Source organism: Tachypleus tridentatus, chromosome 13, assembly GCF_004210375.1.
Source record: "Tachypleus tridentatus isolate NWPU-2018 chromosome 13, ASM421037v1, whole genome shotgun sequence".
NCBI classification, from domain to species: domain Eukaryota; kingdom Metazoa; phylum Arthropoda; class Merostomata; order Xiphosura; family Limulidae; genus Tachypleus; species Tachypleus tridentatus.
The window spans coordinates 188,351,548-188,373,556 of NC_134837.1; the positions used below are offsets into that span (position 1 = coordinate 188,351,548).

Sequence of the window (22,009 nt, forward strand, 5' to 3'; positions counted from 1 at the left end):
GTTCAATATTTAAAACTTCACTATTCATCGTGTAAGTAATAAATGTCTTAAGTTTCTGAATAATGTTGAACCTTTAAACCTTGGCTATTCATCTTACAGATAATAAAGGTCTTAAGCTTCTCAATAATATTGCATATTTAAAACTTGTCTACTCATAGTGCATAAAATAAATGTTTTAAGCTTCAAATAATATTAAATACTTAAAACTTTTCTATTGATCGTGTAAGTAATAAATGTTTTAAGCTTCTCATTAACGTTGAATATTTAAAACATGACCATTCATCATGTAATTAATAAATTTCTTAAGCTTTTCAATAATGTTGAACATTTAAATCTTGACTATTCATCATACAGATAATAAACGTCTTAAGCTTTTCAATAATATTGCATATTTAAAACTTGTCTACTCATAGTGCATAAAATAAATGTTTTAAGCTTCAAATATTAAATATTTAAAACTTGACTATTCATCGTGTAAGTAATAAGTGTCTTTAGCTTCTGAATAACGTTGAATAGTTAAAACTTATCTGTTCAGAGAGAAAGTAATAAATGTCTTAAAGTTTTCAGTCGTGTCCAATATTAAAAACTTGACTATTCATCGTTTAAGTAATGAATGTCTTAAGCTTCTCAATAACGTTGAATATTTAAAACTTGACTATTCATTGCGTAAGTTATAAATGTCTTAAGTTTCTCATTAACGTTGAATACTTAAAACTTGACCATTCATTGTGTATGTAACATATGCCTTAGGCTTTTCAATTGTGTTGAATATTTGAACCTTCATTATTCATCGTGAAAGTAATAAATGTTTTAAGTTTCTCAATAATGTTGAACATTTAAATCCTGACTATTCATAATACAGATAATAAACGTTTTAAGCTTTTCAATAATATTGCATATTTAAAACTTGTCTCTTCATTGTGCAAGTAATAAATGACTTAAACTTCTCAATAACGTCGAATATTTAAAACTTGGCTATTCATCTTACATATAGAAAATGTCTTAAGCTTTTCAATAATATTGCATATTTAAAACTTGTGTAGTCATACTGCAAATAATAAATGTCTTAAGTTTAAAATAATATTAAATATTTTAAACTTGACTATTCGTCGTGTATGTAATAAATGTCTTAAGCTTCTCAATAACGTTGAATATTTAACACTCGAGTATTCATTGTGTATGTAACAAATGCCTTAGGCTTTTTAATTGTGTTGAATATTTGAAACTTGACTATTCATTGTGAAAGTAATAAATGTCTTAAGCTTTTCAATAATGTTGAATAGTTAAAATTTGATTACTGAATATTTATAGCTTAACTATTCATCGTGTATATAATAAATGTCCTAGGCTTTTCAATTGTGTTAAATATTTAAAACTTCACTATTCATCGTGTAAATAATAAATGCTTTAAGCTTCTCAATAACGTTAAATATTTAAAACTTCACTATTCATCGTGAAAGTAATAAATGTTTTAAGCTTCTAAATGATGTTGAACATTCAAATCTTGACTTTTCATCATACAGATAATAAATGTCTTAAGAATTTCAATAATATTGCATATTTAAAACTTGTCATTTCATAGTGCAAGTAGCAAATGTCTTAACCTCCAAATAATATTAAATATTTAAAACTTGACAGTTCATCGTATAAGTAATAAATGTCCTAAGCTTCTCATTACCGTTGAATACTTAAAACTTGACTATTCATTGTGTATGTAACAAATTCTTTAGGCTTTTCAATTTTGTGAAATACTATTTATCGTGAAAGTAATAAATGTTTTAAGCTTCTCAATAATGTATAACATTTAAACCTTGACTATTCATCATACAGATAATAAACGTCTTAAGCTTTTCAATAATATTGGATATTTAAAACTTGTCAATTCATAGTGCAAGTAGTAAATGTCTTAACCTCCAAATAATATTAAATATATAAAACTTGTCTATTGATCGTGTTAGTAATAAATGTCTTAAGATTCAAATAATATTAAATATTTAAAACTTGACTATTCGTCATGTAAGTAATAAATGTCCTAAGCTTCTTAATAACGTTGAATATTTAAAACTTGACTATTCATCGTGCACGCAATAGATGTCTTAAGCTTCTCATTATCGTTGAATATTTAAAACTTGATTACTGAATATTTAAAGCTTAACTATTCATAGTGTAAGTAAGAAATATCTTAAGTTTCTGAATAATGTTGAACATTTAAACATTGGCTATTCATCTTACTTATAATAAAGGTTTTAAGCTTCTCAATAACGTTGAATATTTAAAACTTGACTATTCATTGCGTAAGTAGTAACTGTCTTAAGCTTCTCAATAACGTTGAATACTTAAAACTTTTCTATTGATCGTGTAAGTAATAAATGTTTTAAGCTTCTCATTAACGTTGAATATTTAAAACATGACTATTCATCATACAGATAATAAACGTCTTAAGCTTTTCAATAATATTGCATATTTAAAACTTGTCTACTCATAGTGCATAAAATAAATGTTTTAAGCTTCAAATATTAAATATTTAAAACTTGACTATTCATCGTGTAAGTAATAAGTGTCTTTAGCTTCTGAATAACGTTGAATAGTTAAAACTTATCTGTTCAGAGAGCAAGTAATAAATGTCTTAAAGTTTTCAGTCGTGTCCAATATTAAAAACTTGACTATTCATCGTTTAAGTAATGAATGTCTTAAGCTTCTCAATAACGTTGAATATTTAAAACTTGACTATTCATTGCGTAAGTTATAAATGTCTTAAGTTTCTCATTAACGTTGAATACTTAAAACTTGACCATTCATTGTGTATGTAACATATGCCTTATGCTTTTCAATTGTGTTGAATATTTGAACCTTCACTATTCATCGTGAAAGTAATAAATGTTTTAAGCTTCTCAATAATGTTGAACATTTCAATCTTGACTATTCATAATACAGATAATCAGTGTCTTAAGCTTTTCAATAATATTGCATATTTAAAACTTGTCAATTCATAGTGCAAGTAGTAAATGTCTTAACCTCCAAATAATATTAAATGTTTAAAACTTGACAGTTCGTCGTGTAAGTAATAAATGTCCTAAGCTTCTCATTACCGTTGAATACTTAAAACTTGACTATTCATTGTATATGTAACAAATTCCTTAGGCTTTTCAATTTGGTTAAATATTTGAACCTTCACTATTTATAGTGAAAGTAATAAATGTTTCTCAATAATGTTGAACATTTCAATCTTGACTATTCATCATACAGATAATAAATGTCTTAATCTTTTCAATAATATTGCATATTTAAAACTTGTCTGTTAATAGTGCAAGTAGTAAATGTCTTAACCTTCAAATAATATTAAATATTTAAAACTTGACTATTGATCGTGTTTGTAATAAATGTCTTAAGCTTCAAATAATATTAAATATTTAAAACTTGACTATTCGTCGTGATAGTAATAAAAATCTTAAGCTTTTCAATAATGTTAAACATTTAAACATTGTCTATTCTTTGCGTAAGTAATAAATGTCTTAAGCTTCTCAATAACGTTGGATATTTAAAACTTGAGTATTTATCGTGTAAGTAATAAGTGTCTTAAGTTTCTCAATAACGTTGAACACTTAAAACTTTTCTATTGATCGTGTAAGTGATAGATGTCTTATTGACATTGAAATTGAATATTGACGTTGAATATTTAAAACTTGTCTCTTCATCATGTAAGTAATAAATGTCTTAAACTTCTCATTAACGTTGAATATTTAAAATTGACTATTCATTGCGTATGCAATAAATGTCTTAAGCTTCTCAATAACGTTGGATAGTTTAAACTTGATTTTTCATCGTGTAAGTAATAAATGTCTTAAACTTATCAATAACGTTGAATACTTAAAACTTGACTATTCATTGCGTATGTAATAAATGCCTTAGGCCTTTCAATTGTGTTGAATATTTAAAACTTTACTATTCATCGTGTAAATAATAAATGTCTTAAGCTTCTCAATAATGTAGAATAGTTAAAACTTGGGTACTGAATATTTAAAGCTTAATTATTCATCGTGTATGTAATAAATGATATAGGTTTTACAATAGTGTTGAATATTTAAAACTTGTCTCTTCATCGTGTAAGTAATAAATGTCTTAAGCTTTTCAATAATATTGCATATTTAAAACTTGTCTATTCATAGTGCAAGTAATAAATGTCTTAAGCTTCAAATAATATTAAATATTCAAAACTTGACTCTTCGTCGTGTAAGTAATAAATGTTATAAGCTTCTCAATGACGTTGAATATTTAAAACTTGACTATTCATTGCGTAAGTAATAAATGTTTTAAGCTTCTCAATAACGTTGAATACTTAAAACTTTTCCATTGATCGTGTAAATAACAGATGTCTTAGGTTTTTCAATAGTGTTGAATATTTAAAACTTGACTATTCGTCGTGTAAGTAATAAATGTCCTAAGCTTCTTTATAACGTTGAATATTTAAAACTTGACTATTTATCGTGAACGTAATAGATGTCTTAAGGTTCTCAATAACGTTGAATATATAAAACTTGACTATTCATTGCGTAAGTAATAAATGTCTTAAGCTTTTCATTGACGTTGAATACTTAAAACTTGACTATTCATTGTGTATGTAACAAATGCCTTAGGCTTTTCATTTGTGTTCAATATTTGAACCTTCACTATTTATCGTGAAAGTAATAAGTCTTTTAAGCTTTTCAATAATGTTGAGCATTTAAACCTTGACTATTCATCATACAAATAATAAATGACTTAAACTTCTCAATAACGTCGAATATTTAAAACTTGGCTATTCATCTTATAGATAATAAATGTCTTAAGCTTTTCAATAATATTGCATATTTAAAACTTGTGTGGTCATACTGCAAATATCAAATGTCTTATGTTTAAAATAATATTAAATATTTTAAACTTGACTATTCGTCGTGTATGTAATAAATGTTTTAAGCTTCTCAATAACGTTGAATATTTAAAACTCGACTATTCATTGTATATGTAAGAAATGCCTTAGGCTTTTCAATTTTGTTGAATATTTAAAACTTGGCTATTCATCGTGAAAGTAATAAATGTCTTAAGCTTTTCAATAATGTTGAATAGTTAAAATTTGATTACTGAATATTTAAAGCTTAACTATTCATCGTGTATATAATAAATGTTCTAGGCTTTTCAATTGTGTTAAATATTTAAAACTTCACTGTTCATCGGGTAAGTAATAAATGTCTTAAACTTCTAAATAATGTTGAACATTTAAACCTTGGCTATTCATCTTACAGATAATAAATGTCTTAAGCTTCAAATAATATTAAATATTTAAAACTTCAGTATTGATCGTGTTACTAATAAATGTCTTAAGCTTCTCAATAACGTTAAATATTTAAAACTGACTTTTAATCGTGTGAGTAATAAATGTCTTAATATTCTCAATAACGTTGAATATTTGAGACTTGACTATTCATTGTGTATGTAATAAATGCCTTAGGCTTTTCAATTGTGTTGAATATTTAAAACTTCACTATTCATCCTGTAAGTAATAAATGTCTTAATCTTCTCAATAACGTTGAATACTTAAAACTTGACTTTTCATCGTGTACGATAATAATGTCTTAAACTTCTCATTAACGTTAAATATTTAATACTTTTCCATTCATCGTGTAAGTAATAAATGTCTTAAGCTCTTCAATAATGTTGAATAGTTAAAATTTGAGTACTGAATATTTAAAGCTTCACTATTCATCGTGTATGTAATAAATGTTTTACGCTTTACAATAGCGTTGAATATTTAAAATTGTCTCTTCATCGTCTAAGTAATAAATGTCTTAACCTTTTCAAAAATTTTGCATATTTGAAACTTGTCTATTCATAGTGCAAGTAATAGATGTCTTAAGTTTAAAATAATATAAAATATTTAAAACTTGACTATTCATCCTGTAAGTAATAGATGTCTTAAGCTTCTCATTAACGTTGAATATTTAAAACTTGGCCATTTATCGTGTAAGTAATAAATTTCTCAAGCTTTTCAATAATGTTGAATAGTTAAAACTTGGGTACTGAATATTTAAAATTTAACTATTCATCGTGTATGTAATAAATGTTATAGGCTTTACAATAGTGTTGAATATTTAAAACTTGTCTATTCATAGTGCAAGTAATAAATGTCTTAAGCTTCAAATAATATTAAATGTTTAAAACTTGACTATTTGTCGTGTAAGTAATAAATGTTTTACACTTCTCTATGACATTGAATATTTAAAACTTGACTATTCATAGTGCAAGTAGTAAATGTCTTAACTTCCAATAATTATTAAATATTTTAAACTTGACTATTTATCGTGTAAGTAACAAATGTCTTAAGCTTCTCAATAATACTGAATATTTAAAGTTTTACTATTCATCGTGTATGTAATAAATGCCTTAGGCTTCTCAATAACGTTGGATATTTAAAACTTGAGTATTTATCGTGTAAGTAATAAATGTCTTAAGCTTCTTAATAATGTTGAACATTTAAACCTTGATCTTTCATCTAACAGATAATAAATGTCTTAAGCTTTTCAATAATTATTAAATATTTTAAATTTGACTATTTATCGTGTTAGTAATAACTGTCTTAAGCTTCTCAATAACGTTGGATATTTAAAACTTGAGTATTTATCGTGTAAGTAATAAGTGTCTTAAGTTTCTCAATAACGTTGAACACTTAAAACTTTTCTATTGATCGTGTAAGTGATAGATGTCTTATTGACATTGAAATTGAATATTGACGTTGAATATTTAAAACTTGTCTCTTCATCATGTAAGTAATAAATGTCTTAAACTTCTCATTAACGTTGAATATTTTAAATTGACTATTCATTGCGTATGTAATAAATGTCTTAAGCTTCTCAATAACGTTGGATAGTTTAAACTTGATTTTTCATCGTGTAAGTAATAAATGTCTTAAACTTATCAATAACGTTGAATACTTAAAACTTGACTATTCATTGCGTATGTAATAAATGCCTTAGGCCTTTCAATTGTGTTGAATATTTAAAACTTTACTATTCATCGTGTAAATAATAAATGTCTTAAGCTTCTCAATAATGTTGAATAGTTAAAACTTGGGTACTGAATATTTAAAGCTTAATTATTCATCGTGTATGTAATAAATGTTATAGGTTTTACAATAGTGTTGAATATTTAAAACTTGTCTCTTCATCGTGTAAGTAATAAATGTCTTAAGCTTTTCAATAATATTGCATATTTAAAACTTGTCTATTCATAGTGCAAGTAATAAATGTCTTAAGCTTCAAATAATATTAAATATTCAAAACTTGACTCTTCGTCGTGTAAGTAATAAATGTTATAAGCTTCTCAATGACGTTGAATATTTAAAACTTGACTATTCATTGCGTAAGTAATAAATGTTTTAAGCTTCTCAATAACGTTAAATACTTAAAACTTTTCCATTGATCGTGTAAATAATAGATGTCTTAGGTTTTTCAATGGTGTTGAATATTTAAAACTTGTCTCTTAATCGTGTAAGTAGTAAATGTCTTAAGCTTTTCAATAATACTGAATATTTAAAGCTTTACTATTCATCGAGTATGTAACAAATGTTTAGGTTTTTCAATTGTGCTGAATATTTAAAACTTTACTATTCATCGTGTAAGTCAAAATTTCTTAAACTTTTCATAATGTTCAACATTTAAACCTTGACTATTGATCATACAGATTATAAATGTCTTAGCTTTTCAATAATATTGGATATTTTAAACTTGTCAATTCATAGTGCAAGTAGTAAATGTCTTAATCTCCAATTACTATTAAATATTTTAAACTTGACTATTCATCGTGTAAGTAATAAATGTCTTAAGCTTTTCAATAATGTTGAATAGTTGAAACTTGATTATTGAATACTTAAAGCTTAACTATTCATCGTGTATGTAATAAATGTTTCAGGCTTTTAATTTGTGTTGAATATTTAAAACTTCACTGTTCATCGTGTAAGTAATAAATGCCTTAAGCTTCTGAATAATGTTGAACATTTAAACCTTGTCTATTCATCTTACAGATAATAAGTGTCTTAAGCTTTTCAATTATATTGCATATTTAAAACTTGTCTACTCATAGTGCAAGTAATAAATGTATTAAGCTTCAAATAATGTTAAATATTTAAAACTTGACCTTTCGTCGTGTAAGTAATAAATGTCTTAAACTTATCAATAACGTTGAATACTTAAAACTTGACTATTCATTGCGTATGTAATAAATGCCTTAGGCCTTTCAATTGTGTTGAATATTTAAAACTTTACTATTCATCGTGTAAATAATAAATGTCTTAAGCTTCTCAATAATGTTGAATAGTTAAAACTTGGGTACTGAATATTTAAAGCTTAATTATTCATCGTGTATGTAATAAATGTTATAGGTTTTACAATAGTGTTGAATATTTAAAACTTGTCTCTTCATCGTGTAAGTAATAAATGTCTTAAGCTTTTCAATAATATTGCATATTTAAAACTTGTCTATTCATAGTGCAAGTAATAAATGTCTTAAGCTTCAAATAATATTAAATATTCAAAACTTGACTCTTCGTCGTGTAAGTAATAAATGTTATAAGCTTCTCAATGACGTTGAATATTTAAAACTTGACTATTCATTGCGTAAGTAATAAATGTTTTAAGCTTCTCAATAACGTTGAATACTTAAAACTTTTCCATTGATCGTGTAAATAATAGATGTCTTAGGTTTTCAATGGTGTTGAATATTTAAAACTTGTCTCTTAATCGTGTAAGTAGTAAATGTCTTAAGCTTTTCAATAATACTGAATATTTAAAGCTTTACTATTCATCGAGTATGTAACAAATGTTTAGGTTTTTCAATTGTGCTGAATATTTAAAACTTTACTATTCATCGTGTAAGTCAAAATTTCTTAAACTTTTCATAATGTTCAACATTTAAACCTTGACTATTGATCATACAGATTATAAATGTCTTAGCTTTTCAATAATATTGGATATTTTAAACTTGTCAATTCATAGTGCAAGTAGTAAATGTCTTAATCTCCAATTACTATTAAATATTTTAAACTTGACTATTCATCGTGTAAGTAATAAATGTCTTAAGCTTTTCAATAATGTTGAATAGTTGAAACTTGATTATTGAATACTTAAAGCTTAACTATTCATCGTGTATGTAATAAATGTTTCAGGCTTTTAATTTGTGTTGAATATTTAAAACTTCACTGTTCATCGTGTAAGTAATAAATGCCTTAAGCTTCTGAATAATGTTGAACATTTAAACCTTGTCTATTCATCTTACAGATAATAAGTGTCTTAAGCTTTTCAATTATATTGCATATTTAAAACTTGTCTACTCATAGTGCAAGTAATAAATGTATTAAGCTTCAAATAATGTTAAATATTTAAAACTTGACCTTTCGTCGTGTAAGTAATAAATGTCTTAAGCTTCTCAATAACGTTGAATATTTAAAACTTGACTATTCATTGCGTAAGTATTAAATATTTTTAACTTCTCAATAACGTTGAATACTTAAAACTTTTCTATTGATCGTGTAAATAATAGATGTCTTAGGCTTTTCAATAGTGTTGAATATTTAAAACTTGTCTTTTAATCGTGTAAGTAATAAATGTCTTAAGCTTTTCAATGATATTGCATATTTAAAACTTGTCTATTCATAGTGCAAGTAATAAATGTCTTAAGCTTCAAATGATATTAAATATTTAAAACTTGACTATTCGTCGTGTAAGGAATAAATGTCTTAAGCTTCTCAATAACGTTGAATAATTAAAACTTTTCTATTGATCGTGTAAGTAATAAATGTCTTAAGCTTCTCATTAACGTTGAATATTTAAAATATGGCCATTCATCGTGTAAGTAATAAATTTCTTAAGCTTTTCAATAATTTTGAACATTTAAACCTTGACTATTCATCATACAGATAATTAATGTCTTAAGCTTTTCAATAATATTGCATATTTAAAACTTGTCTATTCATAGTGCAAGTAATAAATGTCTTAAGCTTCAAATGATATTAAATATTTAAAACTTGACTATTCGTCGTGTAAGGAATAAATGTCTTAAGCTTCTCAATAACGTTGAATAATTAAAACTTGATTATTTATCGTGTAAGTAATAAATGTTTTAAGCTTTACAATAATGTTGAAAATTTTAAACTTGACTTTTGATCATGTATTTAATAAATTGAATTTAGAAAGAAAAGACTTTTGACCTCGTCTACTCGTGGCGGAACGGTTTGAAGAATAACCATGTAGAAACAATTGGACGTGAAAATTATGGGACAAATTATGGAACTAATGGCACATGAGATTAACGTTTGATCTCTTCACAAAGTCTAAAGGGGTAAATAGACAAAAAAATCATAGAATATGAAAATTATACTACATTTAACTTGGTTGGCATAAACATACTTGGAGAATCAGAAAATTGCTGACTCCCTTATTTCTGCCTAAGGTCAAAACTTAAAATGCCAAGTAGAATGTGTAGACCTATAACAGGTCCTGGTTTATGATTATTGACTATAGCTGCCATGTTCTTCGCACGACCTTCTGTAGTTGAAATAATTTAGCTCATGGGAGTTAAACATAAAATTGCTCTTGTAAATTTTGAAATCAAGTGGTAGAACATGACAAAATATTCAGCTGGTTACTTCCTGACTTTGGCCGAATAGTTCACAAACTTTCTTAAACTGAAAACGCCTGAGATGAAGACAGAGTATTAGGGTTTTCATTATATCTCTGTCTTCATCTTAGAATAATGCTCACTTACAGCTTCTCCGACGAGAATCGAACATAATTTGTTGAGACACTTATTATTTGATATGACCAGTTTCTTAAGACAATTACTTGGGTTGGTAAGGAAAATATTGCATAATAGACTAAATAATAAGTACAGTCTGGGCCAAATGTTTGCGTAGTTTTCTGTATGAATGTTATTATGTAGTAGTTGTTGAGTAAGTGCCCAAGTAGTAATAGAGAATATAATGTATTATGGGAAATATTTGGTCTGTATGAGTTTTCTTGAATATTCGTTCGTCAGAACATATATAAACGCCTATCTTCTATAAAAGAGTTATTTTTGTATGCCCTTTTTCCAAACAGATTAATGCATTGTTCAAACAATTTCTTTGTACTCGGTGTAGAATCATGTCTCCTCACTGGCCAGAAATTACAGAGCGTCTCTTTCGACTTCTAGAAATGGTAAAAAAACAAACGGATATTGCCAGAACAATAAATTATCCCCAGTGTTTGTAGAATCCTCAAAGATCATTGGACGACAAGAAACGTTGTTTCAGGAGAGTCTACTCATAGACTCTGAAAAACTACTGTCTGAGATGATCATGTTTTGATCAATTTAACTTGTCAAAGTCAAAAGAAGTCTTCCAACATTGGACACATTCATTCTAGGCTAACTAGAAGAACAGTGAATAGGAATTTGACCAAACAATGTTATTTTGTAATAAAGACTATCTGCAAACCAACCAGAATCACGCCATCATCGTGTTATTTAGGTAAGAGATCATGCAGCTTGAAGCTGGGATGCTGGCAATATGTCAGGGCTATCTACAAATCGATATTAACCAGAATTCACTGCCGTCACTGTGTTACAGTTAGGACTCTGGCGACATGTCCTATTTTCAGATAAGTCCTGTTTTCCATTTGTTAAGTTTAGTATGGTTCGTATTTGTCGTTTAACTGGAAAAAAGATGAGGAAAGAGGTGCAGCATATGTTTGAGCAGTTATTCATCATGGTAGAAAAACTGCTCGTCAATTCCTCCAGGGAAACATCGATGGCGTCTCCTAAAGGCATCAAACGGAAATGATATTTCTGTTATATTAAATTTTAAAAGAGGAAAGGTAATTTTTGACCATCTTCATTTTTATTTACTTTCGCTCATGGATTCTTATAACTTGAAATAATGTAGTAGATATCAGAGTTCTCAATTTGAGTGCTGCTTTCATTAAATTTAAACTTCATATCGCATGCTTATTCTTCAAGAGGTCAAACCATACTTCACAAAAGTCTTGAAGTAAAAAGCTATCTTTATACAACAACAGTAAGTATCACAGATTTAAAGAAAACTGTGTTGATGAGCCTTGAATACGCAAATATTGGTTCAAACCACCTCTAAAAATCTGTTAGGCCTCTATGTCACAAAGAATATTTTCAGTTTCATTTTTGGCGAAAAGAAAACAAATCTGTAATATCAACTTGGGCGACTGTATAATACTGAATAATAAATTTGGTGCAATGCCACAATATTATTCACTTACCCAAATTTCGGTTATTAAATGGCGAGTTAAAATGTCCTTAATATTAATTTAGATGTTTCGATTGCGAGAGAACACTTTTTGTTACACTTTCGAATTTCTCAAGTCTGTTTGTTTGTTTGTTTTACTTTTGCGCAACTAGTATGTACAGTGGATGAGTTAATTCATGAGTCAAAAGTTAGTGAGCCATTTTGTACACTAGTGTATTATCAGTCGTTTATTGGATATGTTAGCAGCCAATTTTGAGAATCTACGAGAAGAAATTTGAGTAAGTGACTAAAAGTTTTTCTTTTCGAAGAAAAGTATAAACACAATTATAATATGTATATATATATTTGCATTTATACGACTTTTCATGAATACGATTTAGTTGGTTCGATCAGTACCCAACAAATGGAAGCTGATATACCTATCTGGAACCAACAGGAATGTAAAAAGAAATGGGAAACCGCAAATGTGAAGATAACTTCATCGATGATTTGTGCTGGAGGACAGACGACCGACTCGTGTTCGGTATGTATGTTTTAAAATTGACTTAATAGATAGAAGTTTAATAAATTTAAATTTATATTGTGGTTAAGGAAAACACGTCATGAAGATTTGTTTATTTTTAAATGGGTTATCTGTGATCTGCACACAACGGATTCCTAAACCCAGTTTTCAGCGTTATTAGGCTTTCGACTTACCTCTGAGATTTTTGCCAACATCATTAGTACTTGAACTTTTTAAACACCAGATGTGTGAATAATATTATGACACTAAACCTAACTTATAATTTTATACTTATGTGTAATGACTATAGATTTGTTTACTTTACACCAAAGGTAAAAATAGGAAATAAATCCTCTGATACAGACGAATAAAGCATACCTTAAATTACCGTAATAACTAATCACTGTAATTTCCCAATTCCAGGTTAATCACTACAGCTTGAGAAAAATACATAAGGCTTTTTGTAATGGTGACGTGAGATTTAAATTTCATGTTTTACTTTTGAGGAAAATAAAATAAATATGCATTATATCCATTAAACAGCTGGTTTACTGTCTAAATATAATATACAACCATTAAACAGTTGATTTTCTGTCTAAATATAATATAACCATTAAACAGTTGGTTTACTATCTAAATACAATATAACCATTAAACAGTTGGTTTACTGTCTAAATATAATATAACCATTAAACAGTTGGTTTACTGTCTAAATATAATATAACCATTAAACAGTTGGTTTACTGTCTAAATATAATATAACCATTAAACAGTTGGTACCCCACTACTACAGTGGTAAATATACGGATTTACAACGCTAAAGTAATGGGTTCGATTCCCTCCGTGGACTGAGCAGATATCGCAATGTGGCTTTGCTATAAGTAAACAAATAAACATAAACAGTTGGTTTACTGTCCAAATATAGTATAACCATTAAACATTCGATTTACTATCAAACTATAACCATTAAACAGTCGATGTACTATCTAAATATAGTACAACCATTAAACAGTCAGTTCACTATCTAAATATAGTATAACCATTAAACACTCGGTTTACTGTCTAAATACAACCATTAAACAGTTTGATTTCTGTCTAAATATAACCATTGAACAGTTGATATACTATCAAACTATAACCATTAAACAGTCGATGTACTATCTAAATATAGTACAACCATTAAACAGTCAGTTCACTATCCAAATATAGTATAACCATTAAACACTCGGTTTACTGTCTAAATACAACCATTAAACAGTTTGATTTCTGTCTAAATATAACCATTGAACAGTTGATATACAGTCTAGATATAATATAACCATTAAATAGTTGGTTTACTCTCTAAATATAATATAACCATTAAACAGTTTATTTTCTAAATATCATATATAATATAAACCATTAAACAGTTGGTGTCCCCCGCTGTTACAGCGGGAAGTCAACGGACTTACAATGCTAAAATCAAAGATTCGATTCCCCTCAGTGTACTTAGCAGATACCACGGTGTGGCTTTGCTATAAGAAAACAAACAAACACAAACAGTTGGTTTACTGTTTAAGTGTAATACAACCATTAAACAGTCGATTTACTGCCCAAATATAGTATAACCATTAAATAGTAGGTTTACTGTCTAAATATAGTATAACTAGTAAACAGTAGGTTTACTGTCCAAATATAGTATAACCATTAAACATTAGGTTTACTGTCCAAATATAGCATAACCATTAGACAGTAGGTTTACTGTCTAAATATAGTATAACCATTAAACTGTAGGTTTACTCTCTAAATATTGTATAACCATTAAACAGTAGGTTTACTGTCCAAATATAGTATAACCATTAAACAGTAGTTTTACTGTCTAAATATAGTATAACCATTAAACAGTAGGTTTACTGTCCAAATATAGTATAACCATTAAACAGTAGGTTTACTGTCCAAATATAATATAACCATTAAACAGTAGGTTTACTGTCTAAATATAGTATAACCATTAAATAGTCGGTTTACTGTCCAAGTATAGTATAACCATTAAACAGTCGGTTTACTGGCCAAATATAGTATAACCATTAAACTGTAGGTTTACTCTCTAAATATTGTATAACCATTAAACAGTAGGTTTACTGTCCAAGTATAGTATAACCATTAAACAGTCGGTTTACTGTCCAAATATAGTATAACCATTAAACAGTAGGTTTACTGTCCAAATATAGTATAACCATTAAACAGTAGGTTTACTGTCCAAATATAGTATAACCATTAAACAGTAGGTTTACTCTCTAAATATAGTATAACCATTAAACAGTAGGTTTACTGTCCAAGTATAGTATAACCATTAAACAGTCGGTTTACTGTCCAAATATAGTATAACCATTAAACAGTAGGTTTACTGTCCAAATATAGCATAACCATTAAACAGTAGGTTTACTGTCCAAATATAGAAAAACCATTAAACTGTAGGTTTACTCTCTAAATATTGTATAACCATTAAACAGAGGTTTACTGTCCAAATATAGTATAACCATTAAACAGTAGGTTTACTGTCCAAATATAGTATAACCATTAAACAGTCGGTTTACTGTCCAAATATAGTATAACCATTAAACAGTAGGTTTACTGTCCAAATATAGTATAACCATTAAACAGTCGGTTTACTGTCCAAATATAGTATAACCATTAAACAGTAGGTTTACTGTCCAAATATAGCATAACCATTAAACAGTAGGTTTACTGTCCAAATATAGTATAACCATTAAACAGTCGGTTTACTGTCCAAATAGAGTATAACCATTAAACAGTAGGTTTACTGTCCAAATATTGTATAACCATTAAACAGTAGGTTTACTCTCTAAATATTGTATAACCATTAAACAGTAGGTTTACTGTCCAAATATAGTATAACCATTAAACAGTAGGTTTACTGTCCAAATATAGTATAACCATTAAACAGTAGGTTTACTGTCCAAATATAGTATAACCATTAAACTGTAGGTTTACTCTCTAAATATTGTATAACCATTAAACAGTAGGTTTACTCTCTAAATATAGTATAACCATTAAACAGTAGGTTTACTGTCCAAATATAGTATAACCATTAAACAGTCGGTTTACTGTCCAAATATAGTATAACCATTAAACAGTAGGTTTACTGTCCAAATATAGCATAACCATTAAACAGTAGGTTTACTGTCCAAATATAGTATAACCATTAAACTGTAGGTTTACTCTCTAAATATTGTATAACCATTAAACAGTAGGTTTACTGTCCAAATATAGTATAACCATTAAATAGTCGGTTTACTGTCGAAATATAGTATAACCATTAAACAGTAGGTTTACTGTCCAAATATAGTATAACCATTAAACAGTAGGTTTACTGTCTAAATATAGTATAACCATTAAACAGTAGGTTTACTGTCTAAATATAGTATAACCATTAAACAGTAGGTTTACTCTCTAAATATTGTATAACCATTAAATAGTCGGTTTACTGTCCAAATATAGTATAACCATTAAACAGTCGGTTTACTGTCCAAATATAGTATAACCATTAAATAGTCGGTTTACTGTCCAAATATAATATAACCATTAAACAGTAGGTTTGCTGTCTAAATGTAATATAACCATTAAACAGTTGGTTTACTCTTTAAATATAATATAACTATTAAACAGTTGGTGTTCCCCGCTGTTACAGCAGTAAGTCTATGGATTTACAACGCTAAAATCAGAGATTCGATTCCCTCTGTGGAATCAGCAGATAGCCTGATGTGGCTTTGTTATAAGAAAACAAACACGAACAGTTGGTTTTGTGTCTAAGTACAGTATATACACACTTGTGCAAATTAATTGAAACAAGACGGAAAATTACGATTTTTTTTTTCAATTTTTTGCGCTTTATTTCTGAGAATCCAAAAATTACTCGCAAATTAATACATGATATGATCGCCTTTATTTTTCAGAAGATCATTAATCCGCTTTGGCATCGAGTCCACGAGTTGATTGCAATGTTTACTAATTTTTGGATCGCGGTACCACACCTCAGTTATGGCCTCAATTAGCTTATCTTTCGTAGTACAGTCTTTTCCCCGAAGTCTTTCATTATAAATCGCTTAAAGATTTTCAATAAGATTTCAGTCCAGAGAGTTTCCAGGCCAGTCTAGCACCTTTATTCGCGTTGTAGTCATAAAATTCTTCACAAGTTTCGATGTGTGGCACGAAGCCAGGTCTTGCTGGAAAATGCCAGATCCATCTGGAAATCTCTTTTCAATTATGGAACGACTCTTCTCTGCAAAACTTCGATGTACTGTGGTCCTCGCATCATACCTTCTACGATATGTGAGCCTCCGACGCCATAGTAGCTGAAAAAGTCCCAAAACATTTTTTTCAAGGGATGTTTTACGAACTGATTGATGTGAGATTCTCGAAGTTTCTCACCTGGAGATCTGCGAACATGTAGATATCTTTGACCCAGTACGAAGAAATAAGTCTCGTCACTGAATGACACCTTTCTCCATTGTTCTTGCGTCCAGTTCTTGTATTTCAGACCCCATTGATACCGTTTTTTCTTCATTGAGTTGGTAAGAAGTTGCTTTTTGACTGGTCTCCTTGCCTTTCTAACGCAATTTCGAATAACATAATATTCCTCAAAATTTCGTGATATATCCCAAAAATAGATCGACCGTACTGCAAAACACAGCTAATGACGCCGTCTGTGTGAAAAATGACTATTAAAGGAAATCAGCGGGTCCAGCGAGCCTACACCGGCCGCCATGCTGAAAATATTGTAAAATGACCATTTGTTTCAATTAATTTGCACAAGGGTGTAATATAATCATGAAACAGTTGGTTTACTGTCTAAATCTAATATATAATACAACCATTATATATTTGGTTTACTGTTTAACTATAATATTGAATAATATAGTAATTAGGCGCAATATCGCAATAATATTCAAACATGAAATTTAGTGTGCTATATAAGAGTTAAAAAAAGACTCATTTCTTCTAATTTGTAATAAATCTATTTGCATTCTCTTGATAAGCAGATTTTTATGTGAAATAAGTTCAACGGTACTTTCAACAAAAATATTATAAGTTTCTCAGCTTTAAAAATAGATAGGCATAGTTTTGATGTCACTGTCAAATAACACTGAATCTTCTAGTGACACAGCGAATATGTTTGTGAATTCACCGCTAGAAAGCGGGTTTTGGTACCCATGGTGGGCAATGCACAGATAGCTCTTTATGGAGTTATGCGCTTAATTCCAATCAATCAACTACAATTGAAATATATTTCAAGTTCACCATAAATTATCATACATTAATTTGTTTTTATAGCAATTATCTGCATGAGCACTATGAGAACACTATTATCTGATTACATAACAACTATGAATGTCATTCTCCTATGAGAGACACTGTTACAGCTGTTGAGAATTTGTGAACCTGCTACTTTTTGAACAGAATGCTACTGTCACTAGTATGTATAAGATAAATGTGATATCTCATTAAGGATAAGTCAGTGCTGATACATTAGTTAGTCCACTGTGACTGCTCATCCCATTCAGGACACTGAATGGGTAAATAAGTTAGACTTAATTTCGGTCCAAAATATTTGTGTATGGAAGCAAGACATTTTACTACCTGGAATGTAACAGAGTCATGATTTCCTTTCTTTTTTTCTTCATGATTATTAGGTGGGAATCACTTAGCATTTTTATAATAGTTATATAACTTCCTCACTTATCAGTTTACTTGCTGGTTAAGCATCATTTAATTACAAGTTACAGCTTTTACTGTAAGGACGGCTATTTTTGCAACAGGTTGAACGTTTCGAACACTGATATAATCAAGTACACAAGTTATAACAGTACAAAAGGTTTTAATATTTAAACAATGTATTTAAATTTCAAAGCTTATAGCAGTTATTTATGAATGTAAATATTAATATGAATAATCAGATTATTTGTTTACGACTAAACAGAAAAATGGAACAAAAAACTGTATAAGTATGTTTTTAAACGTGGAACATGTTATGCAAAATATTTGCATACTAATACGAGTGTGTTGTGAAATAACGACTAAAGACACATACAGATGTGTTTGGGTATTTGTTAATTATTGGATTGTTTGATTTAAATAATAAACTTCCCAGATTTTTCTTCAGACTCATGTTTTACTACCGTAATATTCTGTTCAGAAAAACTTTTGTTGGTGTTCTTTTAACCTGATCTTCAAGTTCGTTGTCTTTCACTTAAGTAAAAGAATGTGAAACTGTTACACTTTGTTTTTTGAATGTTTCCTGATGGGATGGGTTTGTTATATAACTTTATTAAGATGTTTAATTTTCATTCTAGGGATGAAAACAAATGTACGAACCATGTTAAAATTATCAGTGATATCGAGAAAACCCACTTGTAGAGAAATATAGTACATGCTGCTGTACTAGTGGGGGTCTCTATGTAATGTAAGAAAAGAGTGGCCAAAGTACTTGGTAATAGATTTCCAACAACAAGTCTGTATAATTGAAGGAACTATGAATGCCTTTATTGTTGCTAGTTGTAACAGTTGCTGTTACTGTTTAAACTGTGTAAGTGTTGTAGGCGGGGAGTGTTTTTCATTGGATACTTATTTTAGAGATGCAATTTTCTAAAATCCAGTTAAAGTATTTACCAAGGTTATAGTTTTAATTAAAGTGTTATAAGAAGGTATAATTGAACTTTAGATTATTAAGTTTTTATGGACATTTGATAAACTATAGATTTTTTGGTATTATGGGTTGGTTTAAATGTAAAATGTTATAAAGGTTAAATATAATAGTTTATTCTTTTAATATTTTGAGTAGTTTGTTAAATTGTTATATGTTAAATTAAGGTTAATACTTAGTTTACTGACATAAAGACATTTTATTTAATATATTTACCATTAATAATTGCACTATTTCTTTGGTAAAACTAGGATCAAGTTTCCTTCAGGTCTTTGGTTGAGTGAAATAAGACATATATCATTTAATATATTTACCATTAAGAATCACACTATTTCGTTGGTAAAACTAGGATCAAGTTTCCTTCAGGTCTTTGGTTGAGTGAAATAAGACATATATCATTTAATATATTTACCATTAAGAATCACACTATTTCGTTGGTAAAACTAGGATCAAGTTTCCTTCAGGTCTTTGGTTGAGTGAAATAAGACATATATCATTTAATATATTTACCATTAAGAATCACACTATTTCATTGGTAAAACCAGGATCAAGGTTCCTTCTGTTCTTTGGTTGATAATTTCTTGTTCCTCAATATTAGTGATGTCTCTGACAGTGTTTTTATTTCTGATAACTCTATATAACTCCGCTAATTAAATGTCTGCATCTTTGACTACTTTGTGGGAAATCCAACATCAGTAGCTACGTGGTGATGAGTGAAATTTATTGTGCCCATATAGTCAACTGGTCCAATGAGTACACCACAGATTATTTTGGAAGTTTCACAGTCTTCCTCCTAGTCTCAGGTGCTTTGTAAACCACATACTTACTGCATAAACACAAAGTAGTACAAGCTACTTATGTATATTCAGATTGTGTGGAATGTCATGTACCCACAATGAATATATCAATCCTTCTTCAAAATATTTTCACTTAACTAGCATGTTTCTTCATACGAGGGTGTGCATTGCTCTAAATTTGGGTACAATGTCTTTTATAAGTTACAAATATCCTCACCTTGTAGCAATAATCATCGAGAGACTATATATATATATATATACATATATAAATCTTCTCTATGCATCACACAAGAATCTGTTTTTGCAAAGCAGGGCATCCTGGTAGTTTCAACTGTGATAGAAGCTTTAAGTTTGTTGCCATTATGAATAATTAGGGAATATTTAATTGTAATTTGGTACACTTAGGCAGGAGACAGATGTATAGTTTTTGGAAGGCTGAGGCAGTTAGGAGTTCGTGTTTCTCAAGAAGACTCTTTAATCTCAAACTTAGTTTGTTTCCAGTCTCTTCCTCCTACATATAAGAGACAGTGATCAAGATAAAACTGATCCAGAAAGTGAGGCAGTTTCCACCTTAACTTGGACATAGTCCTAGGGTTAAAGCAGTCTGACACACTCACTTCTGGTTCAGAACACTAAGACTCATATGTCAGCTCCTCTTCAGGATTTGTTTTGCAGGTGCTAATGTGAAAAACTAAGTGAAGAAGAAAATAACTTTATACTTTCTTTGGAGAGTTTCATTCCTGGTAATAAATATTTTTAGTTCTTTAAGAGAATTAAAATTGCTACCATTTGTAGCTGTGTGAGAAAAGTACTGTCGCTTTCATTTATTTAGGAACGTTAAGGTAACTAACTACTTTGTTTGGAATGACATGTAAGTTCTGTGTTTAATTGATACCAAGGTAACTTTAGTCATTTATAGACACTGAGTTAACTTCTACATGTTTCACTGTGAAAGATCACTTTCATATCTTAACTAGCAAAGAAACATTAAAATATACAAGTTCAGTTGTGTCAAACCATAACTTATTAGTTCCCAATTTGCCTCCAAAGAAGAAAGACCCACCTTCCAAAAGTGCTCAATTTATAGGGTTTTTATTCATTTCTGTCAAGACTTCTTGAATCTTTGTGTTTTTCCAGCATCATTAATTGTAAAGAATATACTATTACAAATTCTTATTTCTTTCATGAGAATTCTCATGCAACTTTAACAAATATTAAAATTTTCTCTTTGCTTTACTATATATACAGGGTGATTCAGGAGGACCTATGGTAATCAAAGAAGATGGTCGAATCACAATTTTAGGAATTGTTTCATTTGGTTTGGAAATATGTGCTTACCCTGGATGGCCATCCGTGTACACTAAAGTATCAAGTTTTATAGATTGGATAGAAGAAAATACAGTTGACTCACCTCCTTGTTAAAATGATGTAACACTTGTTGTCATAAGACTGAACAGTTTTTAAATATTCAACAAAATTTTAAATCATTCCATATCCAACAAGTAATGAATAAACAATATCTTTGATTCAAAAGGTTATTTCCACAGTAACATTGAAAACTTAAGTTTATGAATGTAATTTACAGACACAACTGTATTAAAAATGTTAACTAAACATGCCTCTCTTCTCTGCAAGTTACTTTTTAAAGTATCTATAATTAGACAAGAAAAGGACCAAGATTTTCTGATATTTTCCAAAGCTGCTGCCTTTCTTTTATAAATTAC

The 22,009-nt window shown here is 28.8% G+C and overlaps 1 protein-coding gene across 1 annotated transcript in view; it reads left to right on the forward strand.

The window, feature by feature from the left end:
- The window catches only part of LOC143237416 (trypsin-1-like), a 37,604-nt gene extending 15,705 nt beyond the window's left edge, over window positions 1–21,899 (forward strand). Inside the window, exons 7-8 of the mRNA XM_076476649.1 lie at window positions 12,664–12,806; window positions 21,534–21,899. Of these exons, the coding sequence (XP_076332764.1) occupies window positions 12,664–12,806; window positions 21,534–21,707 (317 nt within the window). The 3' untranslated portion in view covers window positions 21,708–21,899. The remainder of the gene's footprint in view (window positions 1–12,663; window positions 12,807–21,533) is intronic.
- The last annotated feature ends 110 nt before the right edge of the window (window positions 21,900–22,009 follow it).